The sequence below is a fragment of the Manacus vitellinus genome, unplaced genomic scaffold, assembly GCF_001715985.3.
Source record: "Manacus vitellinus isolate BGI_N305 unplaced genomic scaffold, ASM171598v3 scaffold_15_pilon, whole genome shotgun sequence".
Classification (NCBI taxonomy): Eukaryota; Metazoa; Chordata; class Aves; order Passeriformes; family Pipridae; genus Manacus; species Manacus vitellinus.
The window spans coordinates 17,192,438-17,206,891 of NW_021939122.1; the positions used below are offsets into that span (position 1 = coordinate 17,192,438).

Sequence of the window (14,454 nt, forward strand, 5' to 3'; positions counted from 1 at the left end):
TGAAGCAGCATGTGTGCTGATGGGAAGTGTGAGAGAGGAAGAAGGAATTGGTGTTTTTATATATGTATATGTGTGTGTGTGTGAAATGAAAATACTGAATTTTAAAAAGTGTTGAAAACAAAACAAATCATAAATAATATAAAATAAAAGAAAATTCTGTTATTGTATCCTTAGAGAGGGATGCTAAGAGATAATGATATTTTTGTTTTTCTTTGGAAAGTGTGTGTGTGTCAAAGTTTACTGTGTTTGGACAATTCCAGAACTAATATTGTTAGTGGGAGCTGGTGCTTGCAGCATTCTGGTATGAGGTAGTTTCCTGCCATGGGAATTCTGTCCTTAACAAATGTAAAATCTGATGGTTAGGTAGTAATCAATCTAAATGACTGAAAGACAGGAATAGGTGCTTCTTGCTGAGCATAGGTTTTTATCAGAAACTTGATTTAAATACTCAAGGAGAAATTTAGGAGTAGGTGGCACACTGGATTTAGAGCATTTGGCTGTTACCTCAGGAAGCTTAAGTTAAAGCCCTGAACTAGGTCACAAGTGAAAATGAGATTTATGGTGATGTACAGTGAAAAATTGGCACAGTGCTCCTTGTTGCCAAGCACCTCAGTCTGCATTGTCTGTATACTTTATGCTCCAGATTTTAAGATCCTGTAGCATGTTTGATCAATTACAGAAGTCTTATAAATACTTATATATGGCTTGGAATGTAAATATATACGTGCATGTATTTTAAGTATATACAAATATGTAAAAAACTATAATAACTTTATTCTTCACTCGTGTTAACCTTGTGACTAGATCAAAACCTGTAGACAATCTTACTTTAATGTAGAAACTACTTGGATTGAAATCTATTTAAAGGAAAGGGAAGTAGGTAGCACAAGAGACCCCTGAATCTGCTGAAAACCAAAAGAGAAGCATCCCAGAGATGGAAAAGCAGACAAATACCTGTTGAGAACTACAAGGGCATTTCCAGGGTGTGCAGAGGTGCAGTTAGAAAAGCAAAAGCTCAGCTTGAATTGAAATTGGCCAGAGGTATCAAAAACCACAAGAAAGAGGTTCTTAAGGTACATAAACAAGCAGAAACAGAACAGAAACAATTACCTGCTGTTAAACAGGAGAGGTGGATTAGTCACCAACAATGTGGAAAGGCAAAGGATCTCAACACTGTTCAATTCTGTCTTTACTGGCACTGTTGGGCCCCAGTCCCTGGGAACAAAAACTCAGGTTTGTGTAAACACAGACCCACTGTCAGCAAAGGAAGAATTGGTACCTGAACTATTACAGAGCTTGGCCCCTACAAATCAATGGGCCCTGGCAATATCCACCAGAGGGTGTTAAGAGAGCTGGTTGATGTTGTTGTGGGGCCACTCTCCATAATATTTGAGAAGTTGTAGAGATGGGGGACCTTCCAGAAGACTGGAAAAAAGCTAGTGTTAAATAAATCTACAGGAAGGGCTTAAAGGAGGATCCAGGAAGTGAAATTATAGACACATCAGTATTGTTTCTATCTCTGGGAAAGTCATGGAATGAATTCTCCTGGGGGCTATCACAAGTAAAATGAAGGACAAAAGTGGGAAAAGGCAGCACAGATTCACCAAGGGCAAATTGTGCTTGACAAACTTGATTGCCTTCTATGGTGAAGTAACCTGCTTGGTTGATGTGGGGTGAATGGTGGACAATGTCCACCTGAATTTCTCCAAGGCTTTCAGTATGGTTTCCCATGCTTACTGGTACAGAATGGGTCTGTTGTGGTCTAGACAAGTGATCTGTGGACTGGCTGAGTGGCTGCATGTGAGCAGCTCCTTTTCAAAGTGATAAGCACAAGTGGTCTCCCCAGGGATCAATACTGGGGACAGCATTTTCTTCAGGAGTGAACTGGAAGATGGGATCAAGTGTACCCTGATGGACTTCAGAGATGAACAAAATAATGGTAGAACATACACTTAACTATGTTACTTTTGGAAATGGAGGGCTGCCTTATAGAAAACAAAGCCTAGAAAAAAGAGCTGGAGCTATTAAAGAAGCCTAAACTATAATTTTTGTTTGTTTGTTTTGAACACAAGGAATAACATCAGGATAATGTGTTACTCTGGGTGATCGTAAAGTAACATAATCTATGAAGGTACAGAACTTTTCTAAATGAAATAATGACAGTATTAATGTGGTAGGAAAAAAGAAAGTAATAGAACCACTTCAGTCTAGTGGAGTATGGAGTATTTGTTTTTTAAATTTCTTAATTATCTTTGCAACGTTTGGCCATAAAAATAACTCTTGGCTGAAGCAAGCGCTGTAAAATATTAGAGCAATGGGGTGTCTCCTTGCTTCCTGGCAGATTTTTTGCTAATTCCTATTTGCTTCTAATAGTAACTATCTGGATGGATACTTGACAAAACTTTGGGACTATTGTTAATATTTGTGTGAATCAAGACTGAATTGTCAGAATTTTGAATATTTCAAACCTTACTCTTTTTTCTGAGAAAATGAGTAACCATGATGTGAAACCTTGAGTGCAGGAAGTTCAGTCAGTGAATCAGGTAGATGTTTGTATAAGTTTGTAGGGTTTTATACAGCTTTTTGACCTTTTGGATTTTATATCTAAAGTAGCATACTCAAATGAGATACAGGGAAATATGATGTCTTGTGCTTGTATCAAATGCCAACTTGATTTTCTATCAATTCTCAATTTTAAGTATTGTGGCAGGCCTATTTATAGACAGAATTTAGATGCCATCTATGAACTAGCCTGGGTATTTCTAATAGAGTACATACTTGTCTCATATGATTTTGTCCAACCATGATATTAAAATAGTAAATATCAAATGTCTGTAGTATTCCAGATAAGAGAGGTGAAGCTACATTTCTTTCACTTCATTTCTTTTCACTAAGTTTTTTCCAGGTCAGTGGAGGATATCATCTACTTGTAGTATCTTTTAAAAGGCACTGATTTCCAAGTTGATTTCCATGGAGAACCATGGCCACCTGGAAAATATTGGCAAGATTTGAACTGTTAATTGGTGTAGCAATTCTCTAGAAAATGTAGAGTTCACTGTTGAACTCTGTAGATTGACTCAACTCCACTCAATTTTATAGAAACTTCTCATAAATATTACATGTAAATCCATCTGTGTAAAACTAGGTAGCATAATTTTTTAGTTGTTAATAACTTCTAAATGTTTGGGGGTGATACAGTACTTAGTAGTTTGGGTTTCTTAAAATGTAACAAAACAGCTCTCCTTCTTCCCAAAAAAGAAGGTTTTTAATTAGGAAGTACTTTTTGGGTTCAGGTTAAACCTCAGGAAAAGAGGTCAACCATTTTTCAGTAAAATATGTATACTTGCATACCTGTAGGTCCTTCAAAAAAATGACACCTTGTTGTGAATTGCTTGAATGACTTGAATTACAATACACGAAATTAATGCAACTGTCATGATAGGATCGTGACTATGTGCACTTGACTTTTAATTTTTGCTAACACTGACTTCATGTTAGTGCTTTTTAAGGTGAATGAATAATGAATACGAATAATATTCAGAAACTGTTGACATAGTTGAGTAATAGAAAAGTGGCTGTTATGGAAAATATGGGAGTTTTTTTGAAGGACTTTATCACAAATACACACAAATGGAATTTCTGCTCTTCTTGTGAAGTTCATTGATTTTTAAGTAGAGTTTCTCACTAGGCAGTGTGGCCAGAAGCTACTGTCTTTTTAAGTGAATGCTTATATCACAAAACAAAAATAGATTTTCCTACTGAAAAAATGATAATAAATGAAACTTTCCATGCAGCAAGTTCCAGCTCATGCAAGCTGCATTGATCCCATATAATACTGCCTGAAAAAAGTCATGCTGACAGAATTGTATTCGAATTTCTACACTTGAGTAGATATAATTAACCTCAGTAAGATGAACCAGAGTAATACCATTTTGTCCTTCTGAGGAAGTCAACAGTCTCAGGGAATTGCAGGTTATATACAAAGCAGCATAAAGGCATCTCTTCTGCTACTTACATTCAGGATATTATGGATATTAAATAATTATTTGGTTGCTATGCTGGTCAGACTACAGCTGGAGTAGTAGGTACCATTCTGAGATGGAGATGAATTGGAAAAGTTCTAGAGAAGGAAAGTCTAGAAAATGACACCTGAGGAATGCTGGATTAAATTGCCTTTTTTTAGAGAAGAAAAGCCTGAAGGTGGATGTTTGTAAAAGATAAGCAGAAAGAGGAAGAATATTACCCAATGTACAGGTCTGTGTTCAGGAAATAACATGGTTAAGTAAGAAAAAAGGGGAGTTTGACATCTAGAAAAACATTCTAATAGTAAGGATAAGTCAGTACTAAAATAGATTGCCTAAGAAGATTGTAGACTTCTTTCATTGGAATTATTAAAATCAGATTAGACAAATAACTGTGAAGGAAGATTTCAGTATGGTTGGGGTAGGTGTTAAAGCACGTTGTAACTGAATGCAATTTAGGGGGTTTTGGATAAAAAAAAGTCAAGCTCCACTTTGTGAGGAGGTAGAAGAAAATCTTCAAGTACTCTCATACAGTTTTTTGACATCTATTTCTACACAGCATCCTTTCAGTTGTTTTGGGGACTTTTAAAAAAATTTGCTATAGAATAACAACCTTTGTCAGAAACAGTAAATGAGGAACATTTACAGCTGTTGGAGCAAACTTTAAATTTATGTTTTGCACCAATCAAATTTTATATCTCAGATAACTTAGTTTCATTTTTAAAATAAAAGATACATTTGTGCCACACAAGTGTTAAGCTTCTTGAAATACAGGATTTATTCTTATGGGGAAAAATGTTTTTGTATTCTAGTCTTTATTTGACTTTTCTGGGATTTTTGAATTGTTTTGGAGCACAGTTTTGTTTAAAATAAATTAGAAGGATGAACTCAATACTTGAATCAGTAGAGACACTTTAGAAAGGAAACTGAATAAAGTCAGACCTATTTCAGAGCATGTCTGTGATTAGTTGGCATGTGAGAAGTTGTCATGAATGTCCTTAATGTGTTTCTAAATATACGTTAATCTATCAATGCAAAGCAGTATGTAACAAGTATAGGAGTGTGATTAGCATATGCAAATATTTTCCTAATGTATTAAATATTTTCTCTTCTTGATTAGTCATTGAAGAAAAATTAGAACTACAGTATGTTCAGTATATTCTGGTTTTGTATGTGAATTTTTGTCAGGTGTTTGTCAATATTTTATGCCTGGAAAATAAAAGTCTGCTTTGTGGGGTTTTTCAGAACATGTTTTTCAGATCATCCTTTGAAAATAATACTAGAAAACCTTCTTAGTCTATCACATAATGGTATGGTATGAGAAATGGCCTCTTGATCAATTCTGCCTTTCTTTCTGATATCACAGTGCTCACTGAGTCAGGTTTGTGCTGTCAGGTGGTCTAAATTTTTTTTCCTTCTTGCTTAATATGTTCAGCTGCTCACATCTCAGACATGTGCAGTCTCTTTCCCTGCTGTAAATGTTAGGCACAAGAGCTTTAGCTAGAAAGGTTGCCAGTACTTCTATTTAAGAAGAATTCGATCTTATAACTTTGAAGCACAGTTATTGATTTTTATTTTTTTTAATAAAACATATTTTCAAAAAAGATGAAAAGCAGATGGAGCAAAATTTTTCAGCAATGGAGGGAATAGCTCTCTGGCACACAAATACTGACATTGAGATGAATCCATATAGCAAAATATGCTCTATATCTTTATATTCAGATATATCTGAAGTAGGAATTGCAAAGTAATCCAGCATTTCATAAAATTCTCAGTAGAAATGTGACACTAAGTAATATAGAGATAAGTGAATGTCTTCATAACCTTTTATTTTATTTAATAGTGAATATTTATAATATTATGAATGTGCTTTATGCTTTGTTGCTTTTAATGTACCTCTATTATAAATCACACCTCTGTCCATCTATCAGCAGTTTTGTGGATCTTCATGTTCTGCTGATGACAGAAAATATCCAATGACTTCTTTGGTTTAAATTAGTGCCCCTCTCAGGAAGATTTGATGATACTATTTTTTACAGGAATATGTAGGAGATGACAAGACTGTGTTTTTCACAGATCTATAAATATTACAGGAAGGAAGGGACATTTTAATAATCTACTCTGACATCTTATGTGTTGTGGAGCATAGATTTCATCTGACTACTCCTTCATTTTGGACCAATAATTTCTGACTGAACTAGAACATGCTTTTCTCTTTTCCTGAAATGCATCAGTCTTGATTGAAAGTCTTTGCAGTGGTAAATCCAAATGTTCCCATTGTATATTTTAACTCAATTATATTTGCCGTTATTTTATAACAGTGGTAATATTCCAGGGGAATATTGCACTTTTTTGTTTGCCCTGTGTTGGCTTTAGCCCTTTCATTTCTGGTATATCTGTCTGCTATATGAAACACCCTGTAGTGCCATGTGTTTGTCACATAAGCTATTACTGACTGATTAGCTTGGTGAGTAACTGAACTGTCATTGGTGCTTCTGGATGCCTTTAACTCTGCTATGCAGCATCCTGACTTTTTCCTGTTATTTGGTAGATCTGTTTTACAGTACACAGAGATGGGAAATGTTCTCTTGGCATGCTCCCTCTAATTCTTTATAGGTTTTGATTATAACCTTGCCAACTAAAAACAATATTGTTGTGTTTATGAAAGCTGGTGTGCAATTTAAAATGACAATATACAACATCAGCTACTCCCTAAGCATTCTGTTTAGAAAGCTGGAGTCTTGGTGTTATAAACTTGTGATGCCTAAGCAGGCCACACAAATTGTTCTGGCTTCCTCTCATCACTAAGGCTTTCTCAGCAGTCAGCAAGGATGGGGGTGCAGCATCCAGGCATCGGTCTGGCTATTCTGCTTCTGTGACTAGAAAGTGTATAGTCATGTTGACTCCTCTGGGTTTTGGGTCATTTGACAGAATCACTGCTAGTCACAGAGGAAAACTCTGCCCACAAATACCTGGCTTTATATGAAAGAGAATATTGACCTTGATTTGGTAAGAGGTTACAGGAAAGTAGTTATGCTTAGCTTTGTGGGATTTGGTATTTGATAACATTTGGAACAAAAAATAACACAGAAAAGTTCTTGATATGACTAGAGAAACTGAAAAGGATTCCCATCTGTCTTGCTATGTATTTATTTTAAATAGAACAGCCCCTTATCTTACCATTTTCCACAACCATTATTGCAAACTTGTGCTCTTAGTTATTTACTTTTTCCAGCAAAGTGCAATAGCTGCTTCAAAGGCTATCTGCTCTTCCAAAAGAAACTATTTATCAAAAAATTATCAGCTTAGGAGACAAGGGAAATTGTTTGTACTTTACTGGTGCCAAAGGGCTGATCTAATAGAAACAACTCTTGTAAGTCACCTCCATTGCATTATACAGCTACTAAGAAGGCAATGGTCATGACTGCAAATGAATACTAGTGATATTTCACTCTTCTTCCAGGAAAATAAATGTTCTGTGGCTTGCTAAATAGGACTTTGCTTCTGTATATAAATTATATGCCAGCACTACAATTACTTTTATTGAAATCTTATGCCTTTTATTAAAAAAAAAAAAAAGAAAGAAAAAATACTTCAGTCTAGCACACACTTAAACATAGGATCTGCTCCTGTAATCAGCTTCACTAAGGTTCTGCCAGAGGCCAAGCATCAATATAGCTTCATTTCAAAATCAGTGACCTGAAGCTTAGACGTCCAAAGTATAGGTTGGTGTTAATTTCAGCATTGTCCAAACAATGTCATTATTATGTAAAGAAGCCAGAAATAACTCTGAAAAACCTGTTTGCCATGTGTAGAAGCACCGATGTATACTTTTAGATAAAGTTGATATTTCTCAACAAGAAGAAATGTTATAAACTTAAACTGTGTGTGTCTTTTGCTTTCTGCAAGCAAAAATGTTCTGTGGCCAGACACTGATTCTAAGGAGAGCACCTGGCAGGAACGTGGTTAACCTTTCCCTGGCCATCTCTGCAGCTCCTCCAGGCTGCTGGGAGGGAGGAGTGGGAGTTACCAGCCACGCCTCGCTAATTCATGCTTTGCTTATGGGCTGCACCAGCATTTGTGTAGCACTTACCAGGATACAGTACTTTTGGGAAGTGGTGTGCTGCAGCTTTCAGACCAACTCCATGTATTGGGTTTTACGGGGGAAATTTTCTCTCAGCTGTCAGCTGACTGGAGTATATGGTGGGTTTTTAGTTTTTATTTTTTTCCCCTCCCAGTCTGTTGCTCATGCTACCAGCTGTTTACTTGCTTTTCTTGTTTTGATTCAGAAACATAAACTTTTTTTTTTGATTCAGAAACATACTTTTATGCCTTCAAAATCTTTTGAGTACAGTTATTTGGCCAGTTCCCACATTAGACAGATTTGTCCCAAAAGGAAAGTGTGTGTAATTCAAACCACCAGTGATGGGAACAATGTGCCCAACAAACTGATGCTGGTTCTTGCAGGAAAGGTGAAGGAACTTGTTTGAAAACGTGAGTTTGCACAGACCATGTCTCATAAATTATTCTTTCTTGCTCCCTTGTTTTAATTTCATTTCCACGTTTATAATTTTATGTTTGGTTCTCTGTTAATAAGTATGCAATTAGTGTTTGATATGAGTTCCAGTGTAAATAATTTGCAGTAGATGTGGTAATGAATATTTTTAAAATTGGTGCATATATAGTAGGATAGCAGATATTGAATTCCTGTTCAGCTAGACTCCTGATGAGAAAATTTAGCTCTGACTTGGTCATCTTGTTCAGCATTGCCTCTGGATTTAGATCTAGTCTATTGATTTATTTAAAGTAGTGAAATAAAACAGAAAAAAACCTCTGTTTTTTTTTTATTCAGTGATACTTATTCTTAATGATGATCTTTCAACACTATAGTGAAAAAAATGAGCTTTTTTGAGTATGTATTTATATTCATTATTATTGTTGTAACATTTTAAAAGGTAGAATGGTCAGTTTTCCCAGAGGAGTAAGGCCACTAGAGATGTCAAGACCTGAACTATAGAACATAATCTTAAAGAATGCAGAAAATGGGGTGGATTAGTGAAGTCACAGTGGGCTGAAGATAATAAGCTCTTTCAGAAAGCTTTTATGTTAATAGATTATTGAATTTCATCTGCTATTTTATCACTGCATAGATTAATGCAAAGTAATATATATGAACAGATGAAAAAGGTTCTCTTTCTACATTAAATGAATTCTATATGTGAATATTGAGCTATCTATTATCACTCAGAAAAAAAGTTATAGCAGCTATTCTGTTTAAAATATCAGAATAGTAGTTGTTGAAAGAGCAAATAAAATCTTAAATGGGAATAGAGAATAAAATGGAAATAATATTGCTACTGTACAGATTCATGGTTCACTTGCATCTTGAATACAATATGCTGCTCTTTGTGTTGCAGCTCAGATGGCTCTAGGAAAATAGAAAAGACACATTAAAGGCAGAGAGCAAGGATTTTTTAGGTTGGAAAAGGCTCAGTGGGGGAAAGGAAGGAAACAACACAGACCATTACATTTGGGGTGGGGTCAAGCATGTGAATAGGGTACAATTGTTCATCCCTTCATCCAATACCAGGCCTAAGGACATAGATGAAACCAAGAGGTAGGCTCAGGACAAAAACAGTTGAGATGTCTTGTGTATGTGTGGAAATCATTCCTTCAGCATCTTCTAGATGCTGCAAGTTTATGTGAGTTTATGTGGTAACTCCTGGGACAAACATGAACCCAAAGGCACAACCTCTGACTAAGAGTGTCCCTGAGATGCAAGTCACTGAGGGTGGTGTAAAACTGTGTGGAGTATCTGTAGGGATTTAAATTCTTTCCTGCACATCCACTGTAGGCCACTGTGAAGAGACAGGGTACTGACTAGGAATGAGAGAGGAAGAGGCTTACAGATAAACTTATTTAAATTTATGCCTCAATTTTTCTTGATCTAGAACACTTTTCTGATGTCTAATTTCAGAAGTATGTTTCAAGACAATGGCAAAGTAAACAAGCAAGTCAAACCAAAATAATACTTTTAAACAAAACCCCTTTACATTGGCTTGGATACATTTTGTGTGAAGGATAATATAAATTATTTGCTACTGAATTAGAAAAAAATAGAAATCCTGTGATTGCCTGGGGGAAGAAAGCAAATCAATGATATAGAATAGTCAGAATTTAAGTTTTTTTATGAATACAAACAATGTGACAAGAAATGTGAAAATAGACTTTACTGTTTTCCCTACCTCTAATTTTCTTTCCATCCAGAAAGATTCTGTTGGCATGTCTATGATGCATGTTCTGATGTGTTGTCTCCAGTTTATTACAGCACTGTTTTTTCCTCTTGTAGGTTAACAGAACCTTCTGGATATTTAACAGATGGACCCATAAATTATAAGTATAAAACTAAATGTACATGGTTAATTGAAGGATAGTAAGTATTTATTTATATAATTTAGATTTTCTGACAATTTGGTACTGTGTATTCTAGAGTTTGAAAGAACTCTTGAAGTAGAAACTGCATGTGGATACAATATAAACAGTTTTGGTCTTTAGTTTGTTTGTTTTGTTCTTGTTTAAATGTTATAAAGAATTAAAAAAAAAATAAAAGAAGTAGGATTTTCAGGATTCCTCAGAGTTGGCCAAATTCCATTCCCATTCAAATTGCTGGCAAAAGTTAGGCTGACGTTGGAATTTGGCCAGTGCTGCAAGCTCTCAAAACCCAATGATAAATTTGTTGCATGTTTGATTACCTTTACATAAGTTCTACATGTAGTTACAGAATCCAATTATTTCACTCATTATCTTACTAATCTTATTTAACTCATATCAGTGATAAATCAGGAGTGGTCTCAAGTACAGAACGCTTATTCAGTTACATGTTGCTCAAAAGTTAGTGCTTCTATAAAGTATTTTCTTTGGTATTCTAGTATTCCTCATGTACTTAATTTCAAAACAATTTTGTGCCCACAGTTTAGATGTCTCATCTGTTTCTAATTTTTCAGTTTGTGCAGCACAGAAACACACAGACATGCCCAAAGAAATAATGAGACACATGCATTAGTACAGCTAACTGTTAAAAGCACAAACTGGTTGCATCTCAGTGGGACTCTTCCCCCTCTGGATATGGATCAGGATTTTGCTGACTCTAGTTCTGAGTTCTACTAACATTCTGGAAGAAAATTAACCTCTTCTGTATTTCTGTGTTGTCATAATCTCAATTACCATAGATATCTGCTCTGTAGCAGATATCTAAGGTAAAAGTAAAGTAAAAAACAAAGGTAAAAGTTCAGTAAAGGTATCAGAAAAGGTAAAAGTATAGTATCTGATCTAATTTTGTTCTGCTCATATGCAGATAATAATTTAAACACAGTGAAGTTATGGATAATTTGCAAAATTATTTAAATAGAAGCTTCAATATCTAGGTGACCAGGCTGTAGCTGAATATCTTTCTGCCCTAGCTAGACTTCTCTTTTTACCCAAGCTGGCTCAGGAATGTTTGCACTGCACTGCACTGTGCTAAAGTGGAAACATGCCTCAGGAGCACAGGCAAACTCTGCTTTGGAGCTGGTCTTCACTCCGTTCCTCCTCTTCACCAGAGATGGAGTGGGCAGCTGGAGGACACCATGTGTTGCACAGTATGTGAGAGAGTAAAGCAACCCAGTAACACAGTGCAAAATGTCAACATACAAGGAAGTCACATATATAAAATACTCTGTCTTAAAAAATGAACAGAGAGTCCTCTCAAAGGACCTGTCACAAAAAACCCACGTTTTCCAAACTGACAAATTGCACTCAAGCCTGTCAGAAACGGGGAGACATAAAAGAAAATAATCATTATGTTTCATGGAATATGTATCGGTAATTTTGCAATACATGAGAAGTCTCCTTTCAGAAAGTTTACAGATCTATCTGCATCTCAGCCAAAAATTAGTGAAATTTGACTCCCAGGTGTTGGGAGAGGGTGGGGGCAGGCACTTGCACTAATATTGCTTGCTATTTTAGATTTGTGTTTTAAGATTTTCAATAACTAGTAGAATACTGGAATGAGGATGTGTAGGTGATTTTTTTTTTTTTTCTTGAAAGATTCTTTAAACTTCATAGTCCTGACACTGTAAACTAAAGCTAATATATTAAAATAAGATATTTTGATTGCTCTAAATTTGTGGTTCTGAATACTAATAAAATCGGTTAAATTTAAGTCTCTTATTAACTTTAGGGATTATTAGACTTGGACTGAATATGTTATTTTTGTTGTTTTTTTTTTTTAAGATAAAGTGAAATATTTGCTTGCTTTGACTTTTGTTATTTAACACCTTGAAATGTTTGGTTATTATTATTAATCAAAATGTTTTAATAGAGTTATGCTGGCATGATCAATTTTACTGTAAGTTCTTTATCTTATGAACTCAATAATTCTGTAAATAATGTTTTACATGGATGTTCTATTTTTTTTCAGCCCGAATGCGATACTAAGATTAAGATTTAATCACTTTGCCACAGAATGTAGTTGGGACCATATGTATGTATATGATGGAGATTCGATATATGCACCTTTAATAGCTGTATTTAGGTGAGTGTATTTATGAATCTTTTAGTCCAAGTATGAACATTTTTAGTTACTGCGGAAAAAATAACATTAGAGGCTCTAATATGTTAACTAGCTTACTTTCTTTTATTAATAATATGGGAATATGTATGTAAAGTTATATTAGGATGAATTCCAAAGCCTTACGTCTTTGGTTAGGTGATCAGAGCATAAATCCATTTTGTGACTTGTACTTACTGCTAACATTGGAGAGTTAATGCTTAAACACTGGCATTTTTCCTGGAAACCCCTACCTTACCATGGACAAGTTTTATACACATTTTATGATTTGTTTTTTTAAAAAGAAGTTTTCAAATTATATGTAGGCACCATCTTGCTTATATAGTTAACCACCAGAATAGCTAATTCCCTCCTTCCTTCCTGCCCCCCCTTCTCTCCCAAGGATTACTTATAAGCATTTTTCCCATTTTCTTTTCCAGTGGTCTAATAGTCCCTGAAGTGCGTGGAAATGAAACTGTTCCTGAAGTAGTTACTACATCTGGCTATGCATTGCTCCACTTTTTTAGTGATGCTGCTTATAACCTAACGGGATTTAACATTTTTTATTCGTAAGTATTTTTTTAATATGTAATGACTTCTGGTTTTTTCAATGGCATAATGGTTATACTTAGTGGTGTGTTCCTAAAACCAGGGAGCCAGGGTTGTAGTAAGTTATTAAGGTACAAGTTAGGGGGGAAAAAAATCTCAGAGATAGAGTATATTGTTTTGAGTGAAGCCACATGGCCATTCCAAGAGTATGTTTTTCTTATGCCATATGGAACTAAAATGTATCTCTTCCAGTGTTTATCCAACACATGTAGTTGTCATATGGAATAGAAGGGAGATTATATCTGCTGTCGTGTCAATTCCCTTCTCTTGAACTAGGATCGGGATTTTTCTTGCTGAATATACTTCTGTGGCTTATGAAACCTCTACTGAAATTCTACTTTGGCTTTTGTGCCAGCCACAAAGATTTTATTCCATTTCTTCTCTACTTATCAGGTACTTTCCCTTCCTATTTTCCATCTCAGTTTGCATTCTGCCTTCACAGTTCTTATCTGCTCTGTCTGTCTTAGTTCCTCTGATGGCAGAGTCTAATCTGATATAACTGTGCTTTATTCCGGTCTCCTTTTCTGTGTCAGCAGTTCTGAAGATGCATCCAATGGATCTGAGCCTCTTCCTTCTTTATGTACCCACTGTTGATCTCAATTGCTGTCTCATCTGGGACATGCTTGTGACACATAATGCAACACTCTTCATACTGGATGCTTTAGGTCAAGAGGGGATTGTTTGGTCCTCTTGGACCAAGTGATAGTTCTTTATGTGATAGTTTTTCCATGATTCCATTGATTCCTGTTCCTTTCTCTCAATTCTTTCGGATTCTGAAATACCAGTTACTGGGATGTGGTGGCCAGCACTGCATTTCTTATGTGGAAGTACATGTACTATTTTTTTCATATTCTTTATTAATTTAAAATTCCTATTTGTGCTTCTGACCATAGCTTTGCTCTTGGCAGAGGTACTTAAATTGTCTATGGAAAGATTGTTCCTGTAATTTGCAGCTTGCCTACCTTTGACCAGATAATAAATGGCTATTCAGAGTTTAGGAAACCTCACTAAATATATTGCATTGGAAATGGCAGTCTAGAAGACTGAGTATTTTTAATTTTTGTCTGTTGACATCAGTAAAATGCAATCACCTGGCAGACTTCTCTACTGTAATTAGATACATTTTTCAGTTATCCCTGAAGCTTTTATTGCACTTTTTTTTATTTGTCTTGGGAGCAAATGGCAATATGACATGGCATTCTTAAGGAATGAGAGTATGTGCTCTGCATTCTTTCA

General features: G+C 35.4%; 1 protein-coding gene across 5 annotated transcripts in view; it reads left to right on the forward strand.

The window, feature by feature from the left end:
- The window catches only part of ATRNL1 (attractin like 1), a 464,278-nt gene that overhangs the window by 27,060 nt on the left and 422,764 nt on the right, over window positions 1-14,454 (forward strand). For all 5 annotated transcript variants that reach the window (XM_029958558.1, XM_029958557.1, XM_029958556.1 and 2 more), the window contains exons 2-4: window positions 10,372-10,455; window positions 12,481-12,594; window positions 13,050-13,178. In XM_029958558.1, the coding sequence (XP_029814418.1) occupies window positions 10,372-10,455; window positions 12,481-12,594; window positions 13,050-13,178 (327 nt within the window). The remainder of the gene's footprint in view (window positions 1-10,371; window positions 10,456-12,480; window positions 12,595-13,049; window positions 13,179-14,454) is intronic.